This window comes from Micrasema longulum, unplaced genomic scaffold (assembly GCF_059751315.1).
Source record: "Micrasema longulum isolate JH-2025_06_02 unplaced genomic scaffold, ASM5975131v1 h1tg000177l, whole genome shotgun sequence".
Taxonomy (NCBI): Eukaryota; Metazoa; Arthropoda; class Insecta; order Trichoptera; family Brachycentridae; genus Micrasema; species Micrasema longulum.
The window spans coordinates 516,079-538,043 of NW_028277382.1; the positions used below are offsets into that span (position 1 = coordinate 516,079).

The following is a 21,965-nucleotide window of genomic DNA, read 5'->3' on the forward strand; positions in this document are numbered from 1 at the left end:
ATAAATGAAGATATAAATTGATTACAAGGTTATATATGAATTTTATTTCAATAATTGGGTTTACGCAATCAGGTTAGTTTCCACCCGTTTTGGGTTAAGCAATATAAAAGAAAAAAAAAACTTTAAATTATCTGTTGCCATGAAAGGTTTGAAACATAGTAGAAAAAGAAATATAAATCAAAAGAGAAATATTTAATTTTCGTAATTTCGATGGGTAAGTATTTATTCTTAAACAAATTTAAAAAAGATGAATTCCAGGAAGTTTTCCTCCTTTTCCGTATAGAGGGGCTTAAAAGCAAAAACGTCACTGTCCATGATCACTGTTTTTGAGAAGACCAACAAATCCAGTGGTAAAAAGACTATTTCTTTTAAATTCAATGTGCACATTGAACTTAAAAGAAATGGTATTTTTGTTATTGGTTTTGTTGGTCTTCCCAAAAACAGTGATCATGGACATTATGGAAAGTGGCGTTTTTGCTTTTAACCCCTCATAAGCAATGCATATTTTCAAAATAATGGATCTCTATCATAAAAAATGGATAACTATAGATCATTTTTAACCTAGTAAGATTTTTACCTAACCTAACCCAACATTATTTGCAAAATAAAACACTGTTTCAAAAGGAATTAAATAAAATCCACATCAAACATGAAAGGTTTTTTACAAAATGGCAAGATAATCATAATAAGTAAAGATAAATAATAAAGGCTTTGGTAATAATTTTTGGTCAATTATCTTTTACAAATTAGTAATACTCATTAGAAAAAAAGTACTTGATAATAATTAGAATTATTATGATAGTAATTTCTTTTTAGGCATTTTAAAAGTACACTGCTTTGCAAACTTAAAGATTAATAAAAAAATAAAAAAATAAAAAAATACATTTACAAACAAATTGTAAATCTATTTTTAAGAATTGGTTATACAATTTACGGTCATTGTAAGTCACTTAATTATTATTAGAGATATCATTTTACAAATAATGTAAAAATTAATTACAAAATAAATAAAATAAGTTAGCAAAAAAATACAGTAAAAAATTAACTTTGGTACAATATTTGGAATGTTGTGTTAAAGGTTTTGTGAAATAAATTTCTTTTCATTGAAGCAATTTTCCAATTCGTTGTGGAATTCATCTATTTGTGCATCAATATGGTGGAAAACTTGAGTGACCTGATGAGGATTATTTCCAGAACTTGAAGAACTAACGCTATTACGATCAGAATCAAAGCTGTTACCTGTTATTACCTTTTCGTGGTTCAGCGTAGAATCAAAACGCACATGTTTTTTACTGAAATTCTCTGGTTGACAAGAGATGTCACTCAAGTTAACGTAGTTACTAAGAGTGCTGGTCTGAGATCCATATAAATTTTCCTTATTATACATCATACTTTCTTTAGCTCTTTTCATAGGAGTTATTTCAAATGGGTTCTTGCTATTGAAATTAGCGGACGAATATACATCTTCGGCATTCTCACAATTCATTTCTTCACTTTCAGTATCTGTTGTATTTAAGTTAAGCGCTGGATTGACAAAACAGATTGGGAGTGGTTTCTTTGATTTTTCTTGAACGGGCGCTTTCCGGACAACTTCGTATGGATTAAAATCTGGAAAATTCACTTTTTGAGCTGGTTTCTTGTCATGTTTGAACACATCCTTAATCTTACTAAATATCTTCGACGAGATCTTATTATTCGATTTAGAAGCCTGCTTCTTCATATTTTCAATTCTACTTGAATTATCTTTAAATGTCACTTCTAAATTGTTATTAACATTATGTATATTCACTTTGTTTGTATTAATTGTGTTTTTTTCGTAGTTGAAAATTTCATTTTGAGATATATTTGTGACATCGCAACCGAGAATTTTACTCTGTTTATTCATACCATCAAAAACAAAAACCGGATTTTTTCGGCATGTTGCGGTAGCAAAGTTATAATTAATTGGTTCGTTAAGAGTGCTGTGACCGAATTTAACATCATTGACAATAGATTGATCATCTATATACTGAATAGAGCTGTCGTCTTCGACAAACAAACGTCTCGGGATGACATTGCCATCAATTGATGTTATTGACTCTATTTCTGGTTCAGACGTGTTAGAGGTCGCTTCATAAGTAGACGTAATTGAAACACTATTATTACGGGGCTCATCATTCAGTATGACTTGAACATCAAAAGGGAAATTAGATACCGATTGTTTCGGAGACGTTTCAATGTCTTTGTAGTTAATTTCGCAGTTAAGAAAAGGGTTTGTTGATTTCGAGGCAAAGGCTTCAGGTATATGCAACTTCTTCTTTGTGATGGTCGTTATTGTCTTTATTTCCATAATATTACTTTCGTTTAAATCATCATCTAAGTACAATGCTTCGCCATTAATACTGTCATCTATTCCGAGCTTCTCTATAAAGCTCAAATCAAAACTAGCTCTTCGTTTTACAATACTGTTACCATTATGCACAGGAGTTGAATTCACTTGTATAGTTGATTCATTAGATTTAGCATTACATATAATGGATTTTTCTTCAACGATCATGTTAAGAGAATCATTATTGTTTAACTTATAAATATTTTGGTAGGCTGGGCTGGAAATTTCATTTATAGATGGAAGTTTATTGACATTAGCAAGTTCTTTTTTTAACAGTCCATTGAAGTCCTGCTTGGGGAGGTCTAAAGCTGCATTTTCAAATGATATTTTGCTGTCACAACTTCGTGATCGTCGACTGCGTTTGGATGGTGCAACTTCCATAAGGTTATTGCACATGGTGTCCTCTGTAGAAAGGATATCTAGCGCAGGATTCATGTAGGCATTGGTACATTGCAGGGTCCTTTTTCTCTTCTTTCTTGGACTCGGGTCCACCTCGAAAGCGTTGTTATTTATCATATAACTCATAATTAGCACTTCGGTACAAATATCCTGGAATGTAAAAAAGAGCGGTATTATGATAATTAGGAAATTGTAACTAAAATTTATTTCAATATTATGAAACTGTAGAAAAATTGGCAAGATAAGATGTCAATTATTATAGACTGAAACTTTAAATCTAGTTTTAGTTCAAGTACAGCGCGTTATGTTCAATAAGCCTATGCTAATGTGTTAGTGCCTGTCGGTGAACCAAGTAAACATATAATTTTTGCTTGTGTAAGTACGTACATTTGAATGAATCATATGAAAACTTATCAGTATGCACACATAAACAAAGGTTATTGAAAATTTGAAAGGACTGTACTAATTAAATCAAGAAGTTTTAGGAAATTTGTCTTTAGCTCATATTTTCATCACAAATAAATAGTTTAAGTGGTTTGTATCTGAATTGAATTACATTTTATTAATAAATTAAAGGTAAAAAACAAGTTAGAAATAGACAAAATGTTAAATACCAGTAAAGGCTTTTTGTCTGATCACCAATAAATATAATTATAAATATTACAAAGAAGCGAAATGCAATTTGTAAAATAAATACTTGAAATAATTTACTTCTGGAATTTTAAAACGCATTAAATTAATACTAACTTATACCATACTAGGTGCTTATTGAGTTATGAAAAATATCAGATATATTTCTCTTTTCATAACTTATTACGAATTAAATGCAATGCGCAAATACTATGAAATCAATTAAGGAGTGCTTGAAGAGGGTGACACAACGGAAAAATCAATTTGGTAATATTCTTTGTATGAAATTATGCAAATTTGCATGCGGTGTGTAACATTATACACAATAATTTATATAAAAATGAACAAATTTACTTCTTACCTTTGAAATAAAGTGATAAATTATATTAATTAACCCAAGATCACCAAATAAATAATATTTTTTTCACATAAAGCTATTTATTTAAAAGTTATTTCACAATTAGTAAGCTAAGCTTTTTAAATTGAGATGTTCCGTTGTATTTTGTATTGTTAGATTTAACGCTTCACTTGACAGCTGCTTTGGCGGGCAGCTGCAAGGTAGTGCTGCAATTTTTATACAGATGTCTCTAGTATCGACATAATTCCCGTTTTACCGACAAATTCGTTTAAGAACCACGTTTGCTGTAAAAAAATAGTGTAAAATGATGCCGATAGATGGTGCTATTTAACTAATTTATTTTGTTGCAACGGAGGGAAAACCATTTTTGAGAGGTAATATGGAACTCCAAGGCTTATGACCAATCATTGGCTGGTTTGAGTGGCCACTTTACACACTGTGTAACATTCACCATTCTGCTTACAATAATAATAATGTTTGGATAATTTATAACGCGCCATTTTTGTAAAAATCACCTCAAGGGCGCTGACAATTAATAAATATCCCAACACGTCTTGCAGCTACAGAGCGCATGGACGGTTGGGATTCTAGTTCCTCGTCTCCAATTATGATATATTACAATTATGTTTAAACATCCACATTTTCTCAACTCTTCCATTTGCTGACTTTTGTGAAGTAAAAAAGCTAAAACCTTTATCATATGGGTGAGATTCACACGGTTGAACCAATTTACCTACTAGGCAACACCTTAAACCAATTTTTTTACTTCTTAATTTACCAGTTAGTTAATTTAACAATGTTTTGGGATTTCCTTCCTAGGGAGTTCCAGCCTGTCTGCAAACATTTAGGCATACTCAAAACATTGTTGAATTTTGTTGCCCTTCAAAAAAATGGAGTTTTATAAAAAAAAATCTACATATTTTAAGCGTGGAGGTAGGCAATTTATAGACAATATTATGTAGAGAGGTGTTTTTCAGATACAGCTTAAAAAGTTAAAAATAAGTTTATCTATCACTGCGCATTATGTCGCTTTGCAATTATTGGCTGAATATTGTTTATTTTTACATTTTTCAGGCAATTTCATCGAGCTGGGTCTTTCACAAACCAGAATAATACTAAATAAACAAGTACCTAATAAAAAAAAACAAGAAAATAAATATTGTTTAGAAATAAATCAAATGTTCGCAAGAAATTAAACGTAAAATTTTTTTCTGTGTAAGTAGGCGCACTAGAATATTTTATTTGAAAACTCTATGACGCACATCTAAATAAAGGCCTAAAAAGATTTGAATGCTTTGTACCTACCTTATGAATGCCATTGACGACCAGAATATGTATTAAACAAAAAAAAAAAAAATAACCCGTCTCAGAGCCCCGATTACAATGGGAAGTTAACAAAGTTATTTTCGACTGTTTATAAAGAAAAACCGATATTTGTGTGCGAAAATAAGTATATTTGCATGAACATTTAAAGTATCTTCGTCGGTAATCTATAATTGAGCATGTTTAGAAGAAAAAATGTATGCATAATTTTGCTTTTCATACATAAAACTTAATTTTAATTTTTTGATAAAATTAAAGGTAAATATTAACTTCTCATTGTAATCGGGGCCCTGTGCTCGATTATGAACGCCATCTTCATCTGTATATATCGAGACGGTATACTTAACTTCTGTACTATCTGTATCTTACCTCGTTATGTTCTACCTACTTGTCATATCGATATCATATAATCGAAACAAGCCAACGAATGACCGCAAACAATTAGTCCTCGTTCCTTTCGTCATTAACATTAAAAATAGTTTTTATTTATATTTTAAATAGGCTTCTGTGATCGAAAGTGCTGACTTCAAAGCGATTATAAACTCTAATAAATACCAATTTAAGCAAAAAAAAGCTCGCTTAGATGTGATTTTTATATGACTTTTCACCATTACCAAAACGATATGCTTAACGATCGTCTGCATTTATCCACTGAGGTAGTACTGAGCGATTACAAGGCCGAATGTCGATACGTTCTCTCAGAAAGATAGTAAAACAGATGGAAAAAAATACAATAATATATTATTTTTTTGCAGTGGTAACTTTCTAACGTCTAGATACTCATATATGTTAATAGGATAGAACCTAGCGATATTGTTTTCGCACCTAGGCATTCGTTTTATTTAACTGACAGTTATGTCGGAATTTAATTCGGCTTCAAAATTTACTAATTTTTCCGTCATATTTTTAATTGGCTTTTTACAAAAAAAGTGCCAACCTCAAAATAATTAAAAATTTAAATAAATCATAATGACAGGAAAAATTGCTCGGTGAAATTTTTTTTTGACACTTTTAATGCGTAGATAAACGTATCGAAGTGTTCTAGACCCGTCGGTATAAACCGATGTACTTACATCAACATTTCATGGTGGGGGTATCGGTAGTATATCTTTGTAGTCGGTCGGGAGACGTTTATCTTCAACTATGACGTCATACTGAAGCTATGTTATTTTAGAGCGCAGATATGTGTTCCGTGACGTACGCTTCCCCTTGTTTCATATCGATGTACTGACTCAAAACTTAAAGATGGGGGGTCGGTAGTATATCTTTGTAATCGCTAGAGGGAACGTCTTTATCTTCCCATCATAATCGAGGCCCTGGTGTTTAAATTGTTCCGTACTAGAGAGAAACGAGAAAACTCCGCTTTTTTGTTCATTGTAATGTATTTAAAAAAGACGTAACCTTTTATTATGCACGCAAAAAAAACTTCAAAGGTATCATGAGCAATTTAATTCTTGCCTTTGTAGTTTTTATGCCCCGAGGAAGAAACGACAAGTTTTAATTTTATTTCGCTGTTCACTTCTGATCACATTATTAAACATACCATCAAAGTTACATTAGCTTCACCCCCGGCCCCGGGCCAGGGTTTAGTACCTAATATGTTAATGGGACGTCGCGAGGGTCGATCCCTGGAGCCGGTCCTGCTGAAGTCATATGTCTGCCGAAACTTTTAATCGAGTTCGGACCATGTACTCTACGTTCTGTAGACTCTTCTCCTCACACCGACACACCCTTGACATATGGGTGGGAAATCGATACATCTCCCGAGGGTATTTTGACAATCGTTTTGACTCCTGACTCTCTTAAGTGCTAAAATATGTTTTCTGTCTAGTTTACATTGCGTTTTAATTGAGATTAAATACTGTGGGTCTTATTTATAAGGTTGGTATAAAGTTGCGCCTAGGCGTAGCGGTAGAATAAGGATGAGAACACTATCCTTATTCTATCACTATGCCTAGACGTAACTTTATACCAAGTTTATAAGTAAGTCAAGAGTAGAAATAATCGGCGTGCGTGCACGAGAAGATGTATGAATGTAGAGGAAGCGAGGTATGTATGAAAAGACAGAGAGATATGGCGTTCTATCCTCTCTGCCTACTCCTACGGGGAAACGGCGTGATGGTTTGTTGTAGTTGTTGTTGTTGTTGTTATATCAGAACAGGTTATACCTAGAGAGATATTTAGCAACCACCACACACCCAATTTATATTATGTACATTTTTAAATTCATTATTTGTTTTTCCTGTTGTAAGAATAAATCTGTACGCAATGAGGAACTTCAGCCCTACCGGAAATTGGATACAAAAAATATTTTCTTACGTGGGGTAAAAATTAGAGCATTAAATTGTATGGCAAAGTTTCTTGAAAATGTACAGAAAAAATAATAAAAAATATTTTGATAAAAACGCACTACTTTAAATGACGTCACTGGTTCATGTGAATCGACCTATGATCTGAGAGCTATGGAAGATTTCCGGTATGCTTGTCGCTTCTGGACCAATGGGAAGAACTGAATGAGAATAAGCGGAAATGAACCTCTGACGTTACACGCGGAGTTATTTCAGAAATACAAAACTTTGAAAAATCGTAGCGCCAATAATACGATATATAAAATTTAAAAAAAAAAAAATGGCTTAGTTTGACAGTCTATTAACAAATAAAAATTTAAAAAAAAACACTGAACTTCCTCATTAAAATAAACACCGATTTTGTCGGCTCTGAATCCGAGAAAATTAAATGAATTGTATAATACATTGCTTTTTCAAAATTTACAAGGCTCGAATTACAGACAGAAAGATATGTAATATTTTTTTTAGTAAAATGGTTTACTGGTGCAAAGCCAATTAAAGTTATTAAAAAAACATGTTTAGTAATTGTAGTAAATACGTATACCTGAAATTGTAAACAAGAAAAAATAATTACTATAACAAGGAATTCAGAATAAGTAATTTTCTAAAACTCACAAAATTCTAAAAAGTAAAATTTAAAGTAGCTATGAATAGTAGCTTAGGTGTAAATATTTTATTTTTTTATATATTTTCTTGTATTAAAAAAATAAATTTATATATTATGATTTGTATAAACATGTTTATTCTGATCTTTCCGGCTGTTAATTTTTATCTGTTATTCATTGTTTTTATAAATGTAAATAATATTATTAAGTCAGTATAAATATAATCTTCACCAACAAGCTACAAAAAGTGGCTTGGTGGGATTTTAGTTTTAGTAAAAATATAACAAGTGAAATTTTTTTTAAATTGAAAAAATGTATAATTATGCTATTAAATAAATAAAAAAAAAAGAAAATATTTTTTTTTCACGTTTTACGTAGAAACCTTCATTTGTATTACCGCAAAGAAAATGTTTTAAATCAAACAACACAATCCCAAGAACTTAATCTTGCTTCGATAAAAAGGCAAATGGATTTAGGTTGAGGTCACCGGGAAGAGAAATATGTTCATGCTGGGTACTTGTGTGATTTCAATGTTAAGTTAGGTGTGAATGTAGTTAATGGTGCGTTGGAAACTATCTCCCAGTACTAAATAATCAATAGAGGGAATAACGTAAATAACAGTAACCACGATAAGCGCAATGTCTTTACTCAACGAACTGAAAAAGATGGATCGCAGAAGTTCGGCCGGAGTTCCAAGAAGGAATCGTAAGCAGAGTAATCCAATATTTCGCCATCGCGTCTTAGTGGAAAACATCACGGACCTTTCATATTACAACACGGAAAAACTATTAGTATGTTTAAAAAAAACTCTTTTAAGCAAAACTTTTCAGATTTACATTTAAAAAGTTGAACCATCAGGTTACCAGAATTTTTGACAAATGTGTGTAATGAGTTTTTTTTTATATCACAAACATTTTAAGTTTTGTACAGACGAGTCTGAACGAGAAATTTTATTATTGCTTAGAAGAGTTCGATTTATTTATTTATACCCAAATCGTAAAATCCCATGCGGAGTTGAGACAAGTATTTTTTAATTTAATTTTATATTCAACAATGTTAGAGTATGTCCAAATGCTTGCAGACTGGCTAGATTTCCTCCCTAGGGAATTGTTCATGTTTAAAATTATTTAAGAGAGAGTTAGAGAAATATTGGCTAAGACGGTACTTTTTTTTCAAAATACTTTTTGGGAATGAATAAAGATAAAATTAGTTACAACAGAGGGGGAAAACATTTTTGAGAAGGGAATATGAAAGTCTAGATATTTACAGGGCTTATGACCTGTCATTGGCTGGTTTAAGTGGTCATTTTACACACTGTGTAACATTCACTAATCTGCCCATGTTTGAACATCCACATTTCCTCAACTTTTCCATCTGTTGACTTTTGTGAAGTAAAAGAGCTGAAACCTTTATCACGGGGGTGAGATTCATCCGGCTGAACCAAATCACCCACTAGGCAACGCTTGAAAGTGTAAAATTGTAAAATTGTTTTCAATTTTGTTTCCAAATTGTTTCCACATTCTCAAAAATGTTTTCCCTCTCTGTTGAAATAAATTAAAATAATTTTATATTAATTTGAAGTCCTACTGAGTTGCATTGACACTTAATTATTTTATTTATTTATTCGTATTTTTTGCTTACAAACTATAATTAATAATAAAAATAATGTGACCTCACTGGGGTTTCCCGTGCAGAGGACACTTAACAAATATTATTATTTATTATTTTTATTCTCTGAATTTGGATTTTGTAGAGTTTTTGAACTTTTTGTGATTGAATTATGTAACTTATAGCTTGAAAATGATTATACAAAAAAAAAATGATACAAATTCGTACTGTCAGGGTATTGCGATGTAAAAAGTTGTTATTTTTACAATGCAAAAATAAATTGAAAACCCGCATAATATTCAAACCGCAAAAATACATACTAAAAAAAATGTTTGTTATCTGATATTAAGGTTTGTAAAGGAGTAGTAATTTTACACCACCAAACGGGTGACAGCTCTACGAAAAACTGATCACCAGGAGTAATTTTTTGAACTAATTGTGGGTTTTTTGTTTTATTAATAATATACGTAGTAAAAAATTACCAAAATGTAAACAAATAAATAAATGGCCCAAACTATTGAAATATGTCCAAATATGTACAGACAGTGATTAGTTACATAAAATGCATTCTCATACGAGTTATTTTACACCCGGGTACGTATTCTGATAGGAAGTTAAAATTTATCTTCAATTTTATCTACAAAGTAAAATTAAGTTTTATGAATGAAAAATATAATGTATTTACAATCTTTGTTTCTTAACATGTTCAATTACCGGTTACCGTCGAAGATTTTTTAAATTTTCATACAAATATACACACTTTCATACATAAATATCGATTTTAGTTTATACCGTCTCTGTATATACCGATGAAGATAGCTGTTCATAATCGTGGCTTTGGGCTGGTATTCGCAATTATAGCGCGGTATAGCGTGTTTTTACGTACTAAATACGCGTTATAGCGCGCTGTAAATGTGTCCGGAATATCAGCCCTAGACACAATTATACCGTCATGTCAGGGAGCAAATGGTTAATGCAATTTGCTCAGAGTAATAAGGTGCCACAGCTGTAGAGCCACCCATACGGACATAATTCATTCTGTGATTATCAATCACGAAATTATCTATAGTTTACAGCAAAACGAGCCGTAGGTACTCGGGTCAAGAATCTCAGTAGGTGCGGAACTGTGTCGGTGCTTATATCTCTCAAATCTATAACTATAAAAAAAGAAAAACAAAAAACAAAAAAAACAAAATGATCCAAATAAAAAATCAAAATTTTAATAATAAAAAATACGATCTCAATGCCAGAAATATACCAAAATAATAAAGTTAAACAATAATATTATACAAATCATCAACATCACTAAAGATAACACAAATTACATCAATAAAAATAGAACAAACAAAGACAAATATATTTAATTAACATGAATTAATCAACTCAAATAATTGAAAAACTATCAAGCAGTTTCTAACTCGAATCTCTCCCCTCTGTTGAAAATGTATTCTGTTCTTGAGAGCTTAATACTTCTTCTTTGTCTTCTTGTAGATCTGACTATCTGTTCTACTTGGACTGCTCAGTCTCCCAGAACGAGGCCCTACTATCCTTCCATCAAGTAAATTCTTTGGCTGCTATGGACACCAGTATATCGCTGCTCATTCTGTTTATGTGGTCTCTCCAAAATCTTCTACAGGATCTGCTCCAGTGCACTATATTGATTTCGCACGTTTCTCATATAAAATCATTTATATTAAACACTCTCGGTACTGAACATAAAATAAATATTTTGGAAGAAACCTTGTACGAACAGTTTGCTGAGACCTTTCCTTATTGTTCGATCAGAAAATTGTCATTGCTATGATTCGCTACAATAATGTATCTCCCACTTATTTAAAAAAAGAATTATAATAATTATAACATTGAATTTCTTTAATGTAAAGGAAGCTATATACATTTTTATTTTATATACTGCTATGATTATATTCCCTAAGTCGTTAGAATAAAGAATCCAGTTTTATGTTTGAAAAAAAACCAGAACCAAGACCTTTGATAAGTGTTTTCGACTCGGTGGCTACTCCCTAGTGAAAATCTTGGTAAAGAAAATTGAGCTAAGATTAGTTCGCCTTGTGGTTTACTGGTTAGTAAGTTTGCGATAGTTCACTCTCTTTAGACTGGCGCCTGCAGGGCAGACTGATGATCATCATACTTTAATGTTAATCATAAATGAACACTTATACGCTGAACTTGGAATACCAACACAGTGATGCATGCCTGAGCCAATGGGCAGAAAAACGGAGCCTAAATGGGAAACGCGGTCATTTTTTTAGAGGGACAATGACGACCGTCTTCGGATACGATATACAAATATTTTTGGAAAACGTATAAGTACATTCTTATACTCTGTCTTAAAAAAAAAACAATTAAATTGATTCAGTTTTGAGGTACGGAAATTGAGAATATGAGACCTCAATTTTGACGGTTTTAGTTAGGTATAATCACCTTTCCGAAACTTCTAGAAGTAAGTGTGCAGTACGTAAGTAAGTTCTGCAGTGCAGATGAGGAAACACCAATACACATTATATGTTAATGTGATGCTTTACATCATAAAGGGAGCCTCATCCTCGGAGGACTACTGGCCAACCTGAGGATGTTAAAGCGCTCCCAACTTATAGCCTGATCTTTACGGATTTGGGCTTGGAGGGAGAGATTTAGCAAAATGTAAATTCTCGCCTCCCACACAGTAGCCAGGCTCTTTATACACCTGGGCTTGGAGGGCGAGAACCGTTCACGGAACCCGTCACAATAGATCTTCACAGGTCGCAGTGACGTTAGGAGCTTGTATATCACTGACACCACCACTAAAAATAAGAATTAAAATAAGCATAATCAGTCCGGCGTGCAGTTGTCTTTTTCGCAGAGTATCGGGGAGGCATTTGCGAGAGAATGACACAAAATTATGTTCAAATACCCATTCATCAAAATGCTCTGCCATGTATATCTTCTTAAAACCCAAGGGAAATTATCCAATGTAAATAAGCAAGCTCATTGTCAAGACTTATCCATGGAGTTTCTTAATGTACGGCTGCAAGAAATGGTGCCTATCTGAAAGATTAAAAAAGGGACAAGATGCTTTCGAGAAGTGATCTTCTAGAAAAATTTTTGGGATTTCCTGGGGAGACCGCATCACGAATGACGAGGATCTTAGTCGAATCGAAGGAGGAAGGCACCTGTTTAAGACCATCTCAGCAAGACGTGCTAGATGGATTTGACAAATATTACGTCATGAGGGTCTCCTACACGAGGTAATAGAGGGGATGTCTGAGGGGACAGACTACAGGGGGAACCTAACCGAGAGTAATGCGAGGATTCATGCGAAGATATGAGCTGCAGGCAATATTAAGACTGAAAGGGGGTTAGACAGGACATACTAGAGTAGCAGAGAAGATGCAGAGCTTTGCCGCAAAATGATCCATCTTACAGGATCGAAACCATAAAGATATGTATGTAGGTACAATACGTGACCGGAGGAAATGAGAATATACAGAAAGCTAAAGTATTTAAGATAAATTTTAAAAGTAATTGAATTGGCTTCCCGTAAACCAGAAATCTATCAAAACACTATATCGTTGGTTGATTCAAAAGAACTAGTGACGTCTTGGAAAGTAGTTCGTTTTTATGAAAATAATTTTTATAATTTTTTTCGTCCATTTTTAAGACAAATTTATCGCGCTTACGAAAACATTTTTCATTTCTAATTTCCCGTAACACTGAACTTCCTCCTTGCATCATGCTAACCGCCCGGCCCTAGTAGTTAAAAGCACACAACACATAACATTATTATGTAAATACCTGTCGCTGAATCCATTTTCAACCTTTCACTTTGAATTTAGTAGATACATCTTAAAACGGGTAAGTTTTACATAAATCTTTATTATCACGAAGTTAATCTTCGATTCTACTCTAAAGCAGTACCTTTCACTCTTGACAGTAGTTTCTAAAGACTTCAATTCGAAAGTATAAGGAGATAAGGGCTGTGCCTTCGTCTGAGAACCCCTAGAGTCCGACGGGAGGTGTGGGGATTAGTACAGGCCGAAAGGTAACAGAAAACTTTTGTAATATCCCAATAAATAATTACCTACTCACAATACGACTGAAGCCTCGTCATTATCGGTGTTTTGTGCGCGTGGTTTAGGTTTGATCCTGAAATTATTCTGCTTTACTAGCAGTTTATTAATAAACAAACAAAACGCCGTTTTCCCGTAGTGAGAGGCAGAGAGGATAGATCGCCACTTTAATATGTCTGCATACAGACCTCTCTTCGTCTACATTTATACATCTTCTTATGCACGCACAATGATGACTTAATTGATTATCTATATTATATTATACATATGAGGGTATTACTTGCGAACCCGACAAAATATAAATCGTAAAAAGTTTTTTTTTTGTGATTTGTTGACTTTTTTTTTTTTACATATTTTATTTGTACGAAATATTCCCAATTAGCAAAAGTGCTGGTATGAGGGGATATTATATATAATATATAATAACACAATAGTTTAAATAAAAAGTCGATGAAATAACATCACATATCACTCGTCACACAGGCTGTAAGAATTGTTTTTTTAGGTATTTTTTAAGTACGTATATGTTTTGTATATTTTTTAGGTCATTAGAAAGTAAATTGAAAAAAAATATTGCTGTATACAAAAAACTGTTTTTTTTTCTGCTGGTCCTAGGTTGTTCGCAAATCAAATTATTTTATGCTCTTGTATTTATTTTATGTATGTTGTAGTTAAAATTTAATTTAATATTCGTCTTTATTTTATTCTTTTTCATCTTAAATATTATTTTTATTTTTTCTGTGTACATTAATTCCTCTGGATTGAGCATTTTTGTTATTCTATATAAATCTGTGGTTCTAGTATATTTATTAAAATTAAACGTTACTTAAAGTGCTTTATTAATTGCTCTTAGTATTGAATCTAGCATTTGTTTACTACATTGTGACCATATTATTAATCCAATCCAATTATACAACATGTGATAATTATAACATTGTTAGTTCAAAATACGGCTTTATTTGTAAGAATTTGACTTTCAAATTAATGGGTTTGCTGCAAACATGGCGACCTCTACTTGAGTATTGCAAAGTTGGCAATCTCCGAAATTAAATTAATTATTTCATTATTGTTTTTTGACATAATCGTGATTATTTCATAACTAGTTACTTATAAAATGTTGATTGGCTATAGTAAAAAAATAAAATATAAAAAAGAGGTTGAAGCTATTATTGTATCAGTCATTTATGATTTACTAAAAAAAAAAAGGATTTCTGGGGTTAGCAAACAGTACCCTTGTATATGTCCGCCTCGTAGTCAAATGTTCAGCGCGTTTGCCTACTATGCAAGAGGTTACAGGTTCAATTCCCGACACGGTAGACATGAAATTAAAAAAAAATAAAGGTTTTTTTTACAAAACAATACTTTGCACTCCTTGGACTGGGCACCCGAAAGGTTGAAACTAATTATCATACCCAGCAATGTTTTGAATATGTCCAAATTTTGGTAGATAGCCTGGATTCTTCGGAGAGAGTTATTTTGTTCTAAATTTGTTGTAACAGAGAGAGAAAGAAAACATAGATCAAAGTAATTCCCTAGGGGAAAATCTAGCCAGTTTGCAAACATTTGGACATACTCAAAACATTGTTGATTAAACTAATTGGTAAAAAGAAGTATAAAAACTAAAAATTTGTTTTCAGGCTTTGCCCAGTAGGTGAAATGGTTCAGCCCGATGAATCTCTATGTTGCAACAACAATTTTGATCATCATACCTTCATGAACTAAAAATGATCAAGTTTATCTGTGATTGCTATACCAATGCAGTGCCCTATGCACCATTATGTGAAGAAAAAGACTGATGAAATGAACATTAAATTTATTTTAGTAAATATTGCTAAGATTCAAGACTGGACAAGGTATCTGAGAATGATCCAAACCAAACAAGACAAGACAAGGTATCTGAGAATGATCCAAACCTATAACGGCGTTTATAAGTTGTAAAATTAAAAAAAAATATAGACTTTAATGTGGCCGGCCTCAAAACTATCCATTTTGAAGTTATGACCAATAAAGCGTTAATCGGATTGTGCAATTTGAAGATACCTGTTATTGGTTTTGAACCGATGCAATATGTTTTAAGTATTAAACCATAAAAGTGAAGTCTTTATATTGGATTGGTTTCCAAGATAGACAGCCAATTACAAATTATTAGCTCATTAAATGCTTAGACTCCCATATTCTCAACAGTTTTTCTCGGTTAAAAAAATATTTAATATTTACTTACATTAATCCAGAATTTGCTTACAAAGCTTTGTCAGACAGACCAAAAATATTGTTAACATATCAATACATTATTTAATTTATGTTGTACCTGTTTTTAAGTATATTATTTTGCACTAGAAGTAAGAAATTATTTTATTCTTATTATATTCTTATATTGAAATTTTAACGTAGCAAAAATATCATTTAGTCCCGTGCTTAATTACGCGCTGCTTAAATGGGGCAGGATGAAATATAATTGTTACAATATAAATAAATCAATAAATAAAAGTTTTCTAATTTACGTATTTATTTTGTTTTCTAATTTACGTATTTATTTTGAAAAAAAGACTTTAAATTGTTCAATTAAAATTAAGTTTTTATCGAAGCTCTTTTTTGACATTTAGTCTATCCGTCAAAATGGACAAATTATTATTCTAAACACAAAGCAGGAGAAGCAACTTTGTATGGATCACACATAATGATAGTTCCGTTTCCTCAAGTGAGGGATATTATTATATTTTGACAGGAGGTAGAAACTTACTAAATCGTGGAAAAGAGGTAGGTACTCGTACTTGATAGTTTTCATGACTAAACTTTTTGTTGGTTTGAATATAGTAAAATGATTGAATTTCTTAAGCTTTTATACTTTATTTTCCATTATTAATTTGATCTTTGGAACATATTGCATGCTGTAAACGGTGAAGGGGATAGAAATATTATGTTTCTTGGATGTTATCTTGTATCTATGCATTTATTTTATTTTTTATTATTAAATCTTGAAGTTAGGCAAACATAAACATAATATTCTGATGTATGCTTTTATAATAACAATGTACACATGTTTGATTTATCCGTTGTTTATATATTTTTAAACCTTAAGTTTGAATGTTGTTTTTTTTTTCACAAATGTTTTTTTTGCACCACAATTTTTTCACTGCCTTACTTAAACTTTAATAAATATTGAACAAATTCGAATAAAACTGAATTTTGCCTTTTCGTCTTTTTTCTAAATGGAAATCTGATTTTTACATTTTCTCTGGAATTATAATCATGTTCATAATGGCGGCTATCGTTAATATTTTTTCCAAAATTCTTGTCCAGCCAACTGTTATTATTGATGAATTAAATAAATCAAATTACCAGTAAATACATGCCATTCGATAGTGGAAATCAAAGTATTTAAAAAAAATTAAAGATATATCTTTTTTTACACTTTGAAGCAGTTTTTCCGCTCATCGGCATTTATAATGTACATTCAAATATGGGTACCATAATTAGAAATATTAGATAAGTTGACGGATTTATCATTTTCGTATAGTGAAAATTAGTTTTTGAACTTTTTTATCCGATTATTTATTTTTGCTGGATCTTAAGTTCTTTGTATTTTAGTTATGTGCTCACCGCGAGGATAAGGCAGTGTCTGGGAATATCGATGAATAAGTATTTGAACATCGATTTTACGCCACTCTCTCGCAAAAGCCCCCGCCGATACTAAAAAATAAAAAAGACATCTGCACGCCGCGCCGGACTTATTAAGCGTAACTAAAATCGTAAAAAATGACGTTTGCCTGTCCCGTTTTGCGCACCCCAAAACTGAACCAACTTGGTGGTTTTTTTTAAAGAAAAAGTGTCCTTTTCTTGACCTTTTCCGTTTTTCAAAATTGTCAATCATATTTGTATATTGTTCGTTCGAAGACGGCAGATCAAACAGGGCGCTTTTTTGGGTTTTTGAATTATTTCTTGCACCCATAAGAAACAATTTATCAAAAAAGAAAAAAAACAATAGTAAACATCTTTAGTGTGTAAAAAAATCACTGTTCTAATGCCATAATATAGTAAGAAAATACGAGAATACGTTTGCATGAAGAAAAGTCGGACGCCTTTCCGCTTATGGGTCTGATATTAGAAACATCACTTTGCATCATTCCAACAGAAGCAATATTACTGATGATTGAACTGTTCATTCTATATGGATAGAAATCTCAAATCTCAAATTATTTAATCCCATTAGAAATAAATGCAGAAACTTATGTAAAAACTCGTGTAAAAGTCTCTCTGTCACGATCCGTGCGCCTGTTACAGACATTTCATTTTTTAAAATCCGTTCGCAATCGCAAATAAAATAAGTTAATAAATAATGTAAACGTATTAAAACAGATTCAAAGTAATCGCTTTTTCACTGTAAATCAATCAAATTTTGGGAATATTTCGAAACACTGGAACTGCCTGTATCCATACAAATTTACATAGGAGTTTTGACACACGGCCGACGGCGGTGAGCCCAAATAATTCTAACAATATATTTGTTTATTTGTATGCTCGGAGAAATACGAGGCGGACACACTTCGACTTGAATTGTTAATTTAAAAAAAATATATGGCGGGATGTGGGAGACTGTAAGTACATAAAATATCTAGCGTCAGCAGCGCCCTAGTTTATGACTAAGGCCTTAATACGGATTATTTTAGGCAAGTCGGGACATGAATATGAAGAGTCGTTTAAGCGTATGCTGTAAATAACTATAGTAAAATAAATATTACATACAAAACTTAAATAATCCTCTTACGCTCGCTTCCCACTGCAACTTCCGAGAACAATGTTGGCTTACAAATATATTATGGTAATTGAAACCAGAGATGTTTGATATACCAGTGTTTAGTACGCCGGCTTCCCAAATTGCCGTTAATTAACTTGAATAAACTCGGAATAATTAGGGCAGATGGAAAACAGCTGTTTTGGAGAAGATATTCCCGGGCTAATGGCGAGCTGGTCATATCTTTAGCGAAAGGAAACTTTCATGTTTTCATTTTGGTGCCCTATTGTTTTAAGTAATGTATATTTACCCCCTTGCTCATCCCTTCGTTCCTGGGCCTGGGGTGCCATTACAATCGAAGGATGCGGATGCTGTACCTTCACTATGACGGAATATTAAATATAAATTCTCCCGAGCGATTATGAAGATACTCTATCGACCTTCGAGTTTTGAGGTAAGCACATCGACAGCTATCGAGTAGCACGGTATAAAGATGTATTTATGAACTGGAAGTGACAAATATTATGGTCAAGCCAACACTTTTGGTTCTAAAAGCAATTTAAAAAAATCGTTTCGAGATGGCTATTTTTTATCTCAGAGGTTTATTCAAAATACAAAAGAGAAAAAGGGTATATTTATATTACATTGAGCATGGAAGAAAGTTTGTCAGTTAAGACAGCAGTTACAATCCAATCTTTGTTTCTTATTTATTTATTTATTTGACTTATTGTACATAATGTTATTTGTACATTGGCGGGCTTATTGCCAAATGGCAATTTCTTCCAACCAACCAATAAAAAAAAAGTTTTATTTTTATAATTCAAGTCACAGAGCATATTCAATAGAAAAAAAAAAAAAAAAGATTAAAAAGTTAAAAATATATAAAAATAGAAATAAACGTATTTGTTTATAAATTACCTTAAATCAAAACTATTACTCAATGGGAAAAAAGAAAAAAGCGGAAAGAGGAAAAAGGAAAGGAGGAGAGATTAAGGAAGAGAAAGGAGATGTTTCTTCAGACGTGATTTAAACAGAGATAATGTAGTAACATCTTTGATGGTGGATGGGAGATAATTCCACAGTCGAGCTGCATGGACACTATATGAGTTAGAGAAGAAAGAGGAATTGTGTATGGGTATTAAGAGAGTGCCTTGAGAATGAGAACGAAGAGGTAAACCATGAACTGATAAGCGTTGAAATTTTTCACGCAGGTATATAGGAGCGTTAGGACTATGAAGTACATTGAACAGAAGTGAGAGGGAGTGATAGTCTCTCCGCTGTCTAATTTTGAGCCATTTTAGTTGCCTACGATAATCAGAAATGTGGTCATATTTCCTAAGACCAAAAATGTACCTTATGCATGTATTCTGAAGTCGTTCAAGTTTATCGAGTTGCTCGCAGCTTAAATCAGTCATGGAAACATCAGCGTAATCTAGAATGGGTAGTAGTAATGCTTGTACAAGAGTGCATTTAGTACTAATGGGTAAGAATTTATCATTATTTTTCAATTGCTTACTACTTTTTTACAATCTGTGGAGAGCCATTATTGCTCACATTCATAAATGACCTATTTTGGGTTTTAGTTTCTAAAAAAAAAAAGAATAAAACTTAACTGTACGAAAATTCATGCCAGGCTCTCCAGCTCTTGCGGCACGGGAAAACAGTTTTTCTCGTGTATTCTGTATGTAAATATGCGAGGTAATACGGCCGCGAGAGCGTTTAGAATACCACCGCAGTTTGACATAAAATACTTGACACAGAATTGCATTGCGACACTTATGAGACGATGTTTTATCAGCCACTAAAAATGCTGACACAAATGTAATACTAGACAACAACTGCCATATTAATGAAGCAAGGACAAATCCAGGACAGTAAAAAATAACTTAAATACTACGATGACTAGTGCAACTAGACCAAATATAATTGATTAGTCGTTTCTACGATTCGTTGAGACATCTTTGCAATCACGTTGTATTATCTAAACTAGAAACCTCAGACAAAACTTACTCTTTCATACCGATAACCATAGAACTAACTATAGTTTTTATTCCTCTATGTCTAGAATTCTTAGGTCTGCCAACAAAAATACCAGTCTTGATTTCTTTGATAACAAGTTGACTTTTTTCAAACGATCACTGAATCAAATTCAATTATAAACACCTCTCTTCCGCTTCAACTGCCACAAATTCTACTATATATCATTGTCTTTCTATTTTTCTTTATAATAATTTCCTATGCATAAATATGTCTTTAAAAATGCTCATTGGGCGTATATATAAAAAAATAAAACAAATAAAAATAGTTTCTTTATGTTCAAACAATCTTGGTTTTCAAAGCAACATTGTTTATAGTTTCACGGAACTAAAATACACGGTTTCTTTGTTTTACAAAGAACTGATAGCTTCGCCAGCAAGTTCAGAACACCTACGTTATTCTGACGTTAACAAGTGAACCACAAACTTCACTTACTATGTAGCAAACGTATCGACCGATATTTCTGCAGTAGATAGAAGCAGTAATACAGTGCATCGATCACTCAATCTAGGAAAGTTTTTATCATGGATTCGCGTTGAGTTGAATTTATACGAATTCACGTTGCCGAGAGGTTATTTGGAACATTCATACAAAAGTATTGTACTTTTATCCGTTGTGGAATTAATAAATAAAATAAATTTAATGTTATTCAATAAAGCATAATCAGGCTTCGCCGCATGTTAGAATTCTTAAATGAATGGCCTAACACAATGTATTTATATTATGTCGTTAAAACAGCATAAATAGAACCATTGTTTAATTTTAAGACGTAAAATAGCACAAAGAAAATATAAACAAAATAACATAAAAACTCGTAATCCGATTTTAGGGCCCCGATTACATTGGGAAGTTAACATTTATCTTCAATTTTATCTACAAAGTAAAATTAAGTTTTCTGTATGAAAAGCAGAATATGCATGCATTTTTTATTTTAAACACGTTCAATTATAGGTTACCGACGAAGATACTTTAATTGTTCATGCAAATATACTCATTTTCGTACATAAATATTTACTTTTCTTTATAGACAGTTGAAGATAACTCTGTTAACTTCCCATTTTAATCGGGGCTCAGATATTAATAAGTAGGTAAATAAAATAAACATATTAAAGGCATTGAGGTATAATTTAATAGAGACGATGCTTCATGAAACGACACTTTGAAATTATGCTCTAAAAAATGAGCGTTGTTGCGTCAAAATTGCCGTGCAAAACGCGTAGTCGAGTAAAAAAGAATATTCTTATTCTTAGTGGTGAGGGTCAGTGCTATTCAAGCTCCCGACGTCACTGCGACCTGTGAAGATCTATTGTGACGGGAAAAAAGTAAAGTAAAGTAAAAATGGCTAACTGTCCATGCCAGTTTACTGTGAAATCAAAGCGCGGCTTTTAACGCTGCGCTGCTTCAAATTTACTGACTACAAGTTAAGTTCCGGAACTTAAGTAGAATGAAACACAAATATTATTGCCGCATTCATATATATCATATACACA

The 21,965-nt window shown here is 32.2% G+C and overlaps 1 protein-coding gene across 2 annotated transcripts; it reads right to left on the minus strand.

Annotated features, from left to right (window-relative positions):
- Positions 1-925: 925 nt before the first annotated feature.
- On the minus strand, positions 926-16,036 carry LOC148283949 (uncharacterized). Of its 2 annotated transcripts, none has more exons than XM_088242900.1 (2): positions 15,928-16,036; positions 926-2,917 (listed from the first exon to the last, which is right to left on the minus strand). In XM_088242900.1, exon 2 carries the CDS (start codon positions 2,891-2,893, stop codon positions 1,073-1,075), a length of 1,821 nt encoding a protein of 606 aa, XP_088099026.1. In that variant the 5' UTR covers positions 2,894-2,917; positions 15,928-16,036; the 3' UTR covers positions 926-1,072. The 2 variants fall into 2 exon arrangements, with proteins under 2 accessions (XP_088099026.1, XP_088099025.1); XM_088242899.1 differs by lacking the exon at positions 15,928-16,036 and adding an exon at positions 3,759-3,913.
- Between the last annotated feature and the right edge of the window lie 5,929 nt (positions 16,037-21,965).

Excerpts from the sequence above, each read along its gene's own strand:
- LOC148283949 (XM_088242900.1), bottom strand. The coding sequence starts at position 2,893 with ATGAGTTATATGATAAATAACAACGCTTTCGAGGTGGACCCGAGTCCA.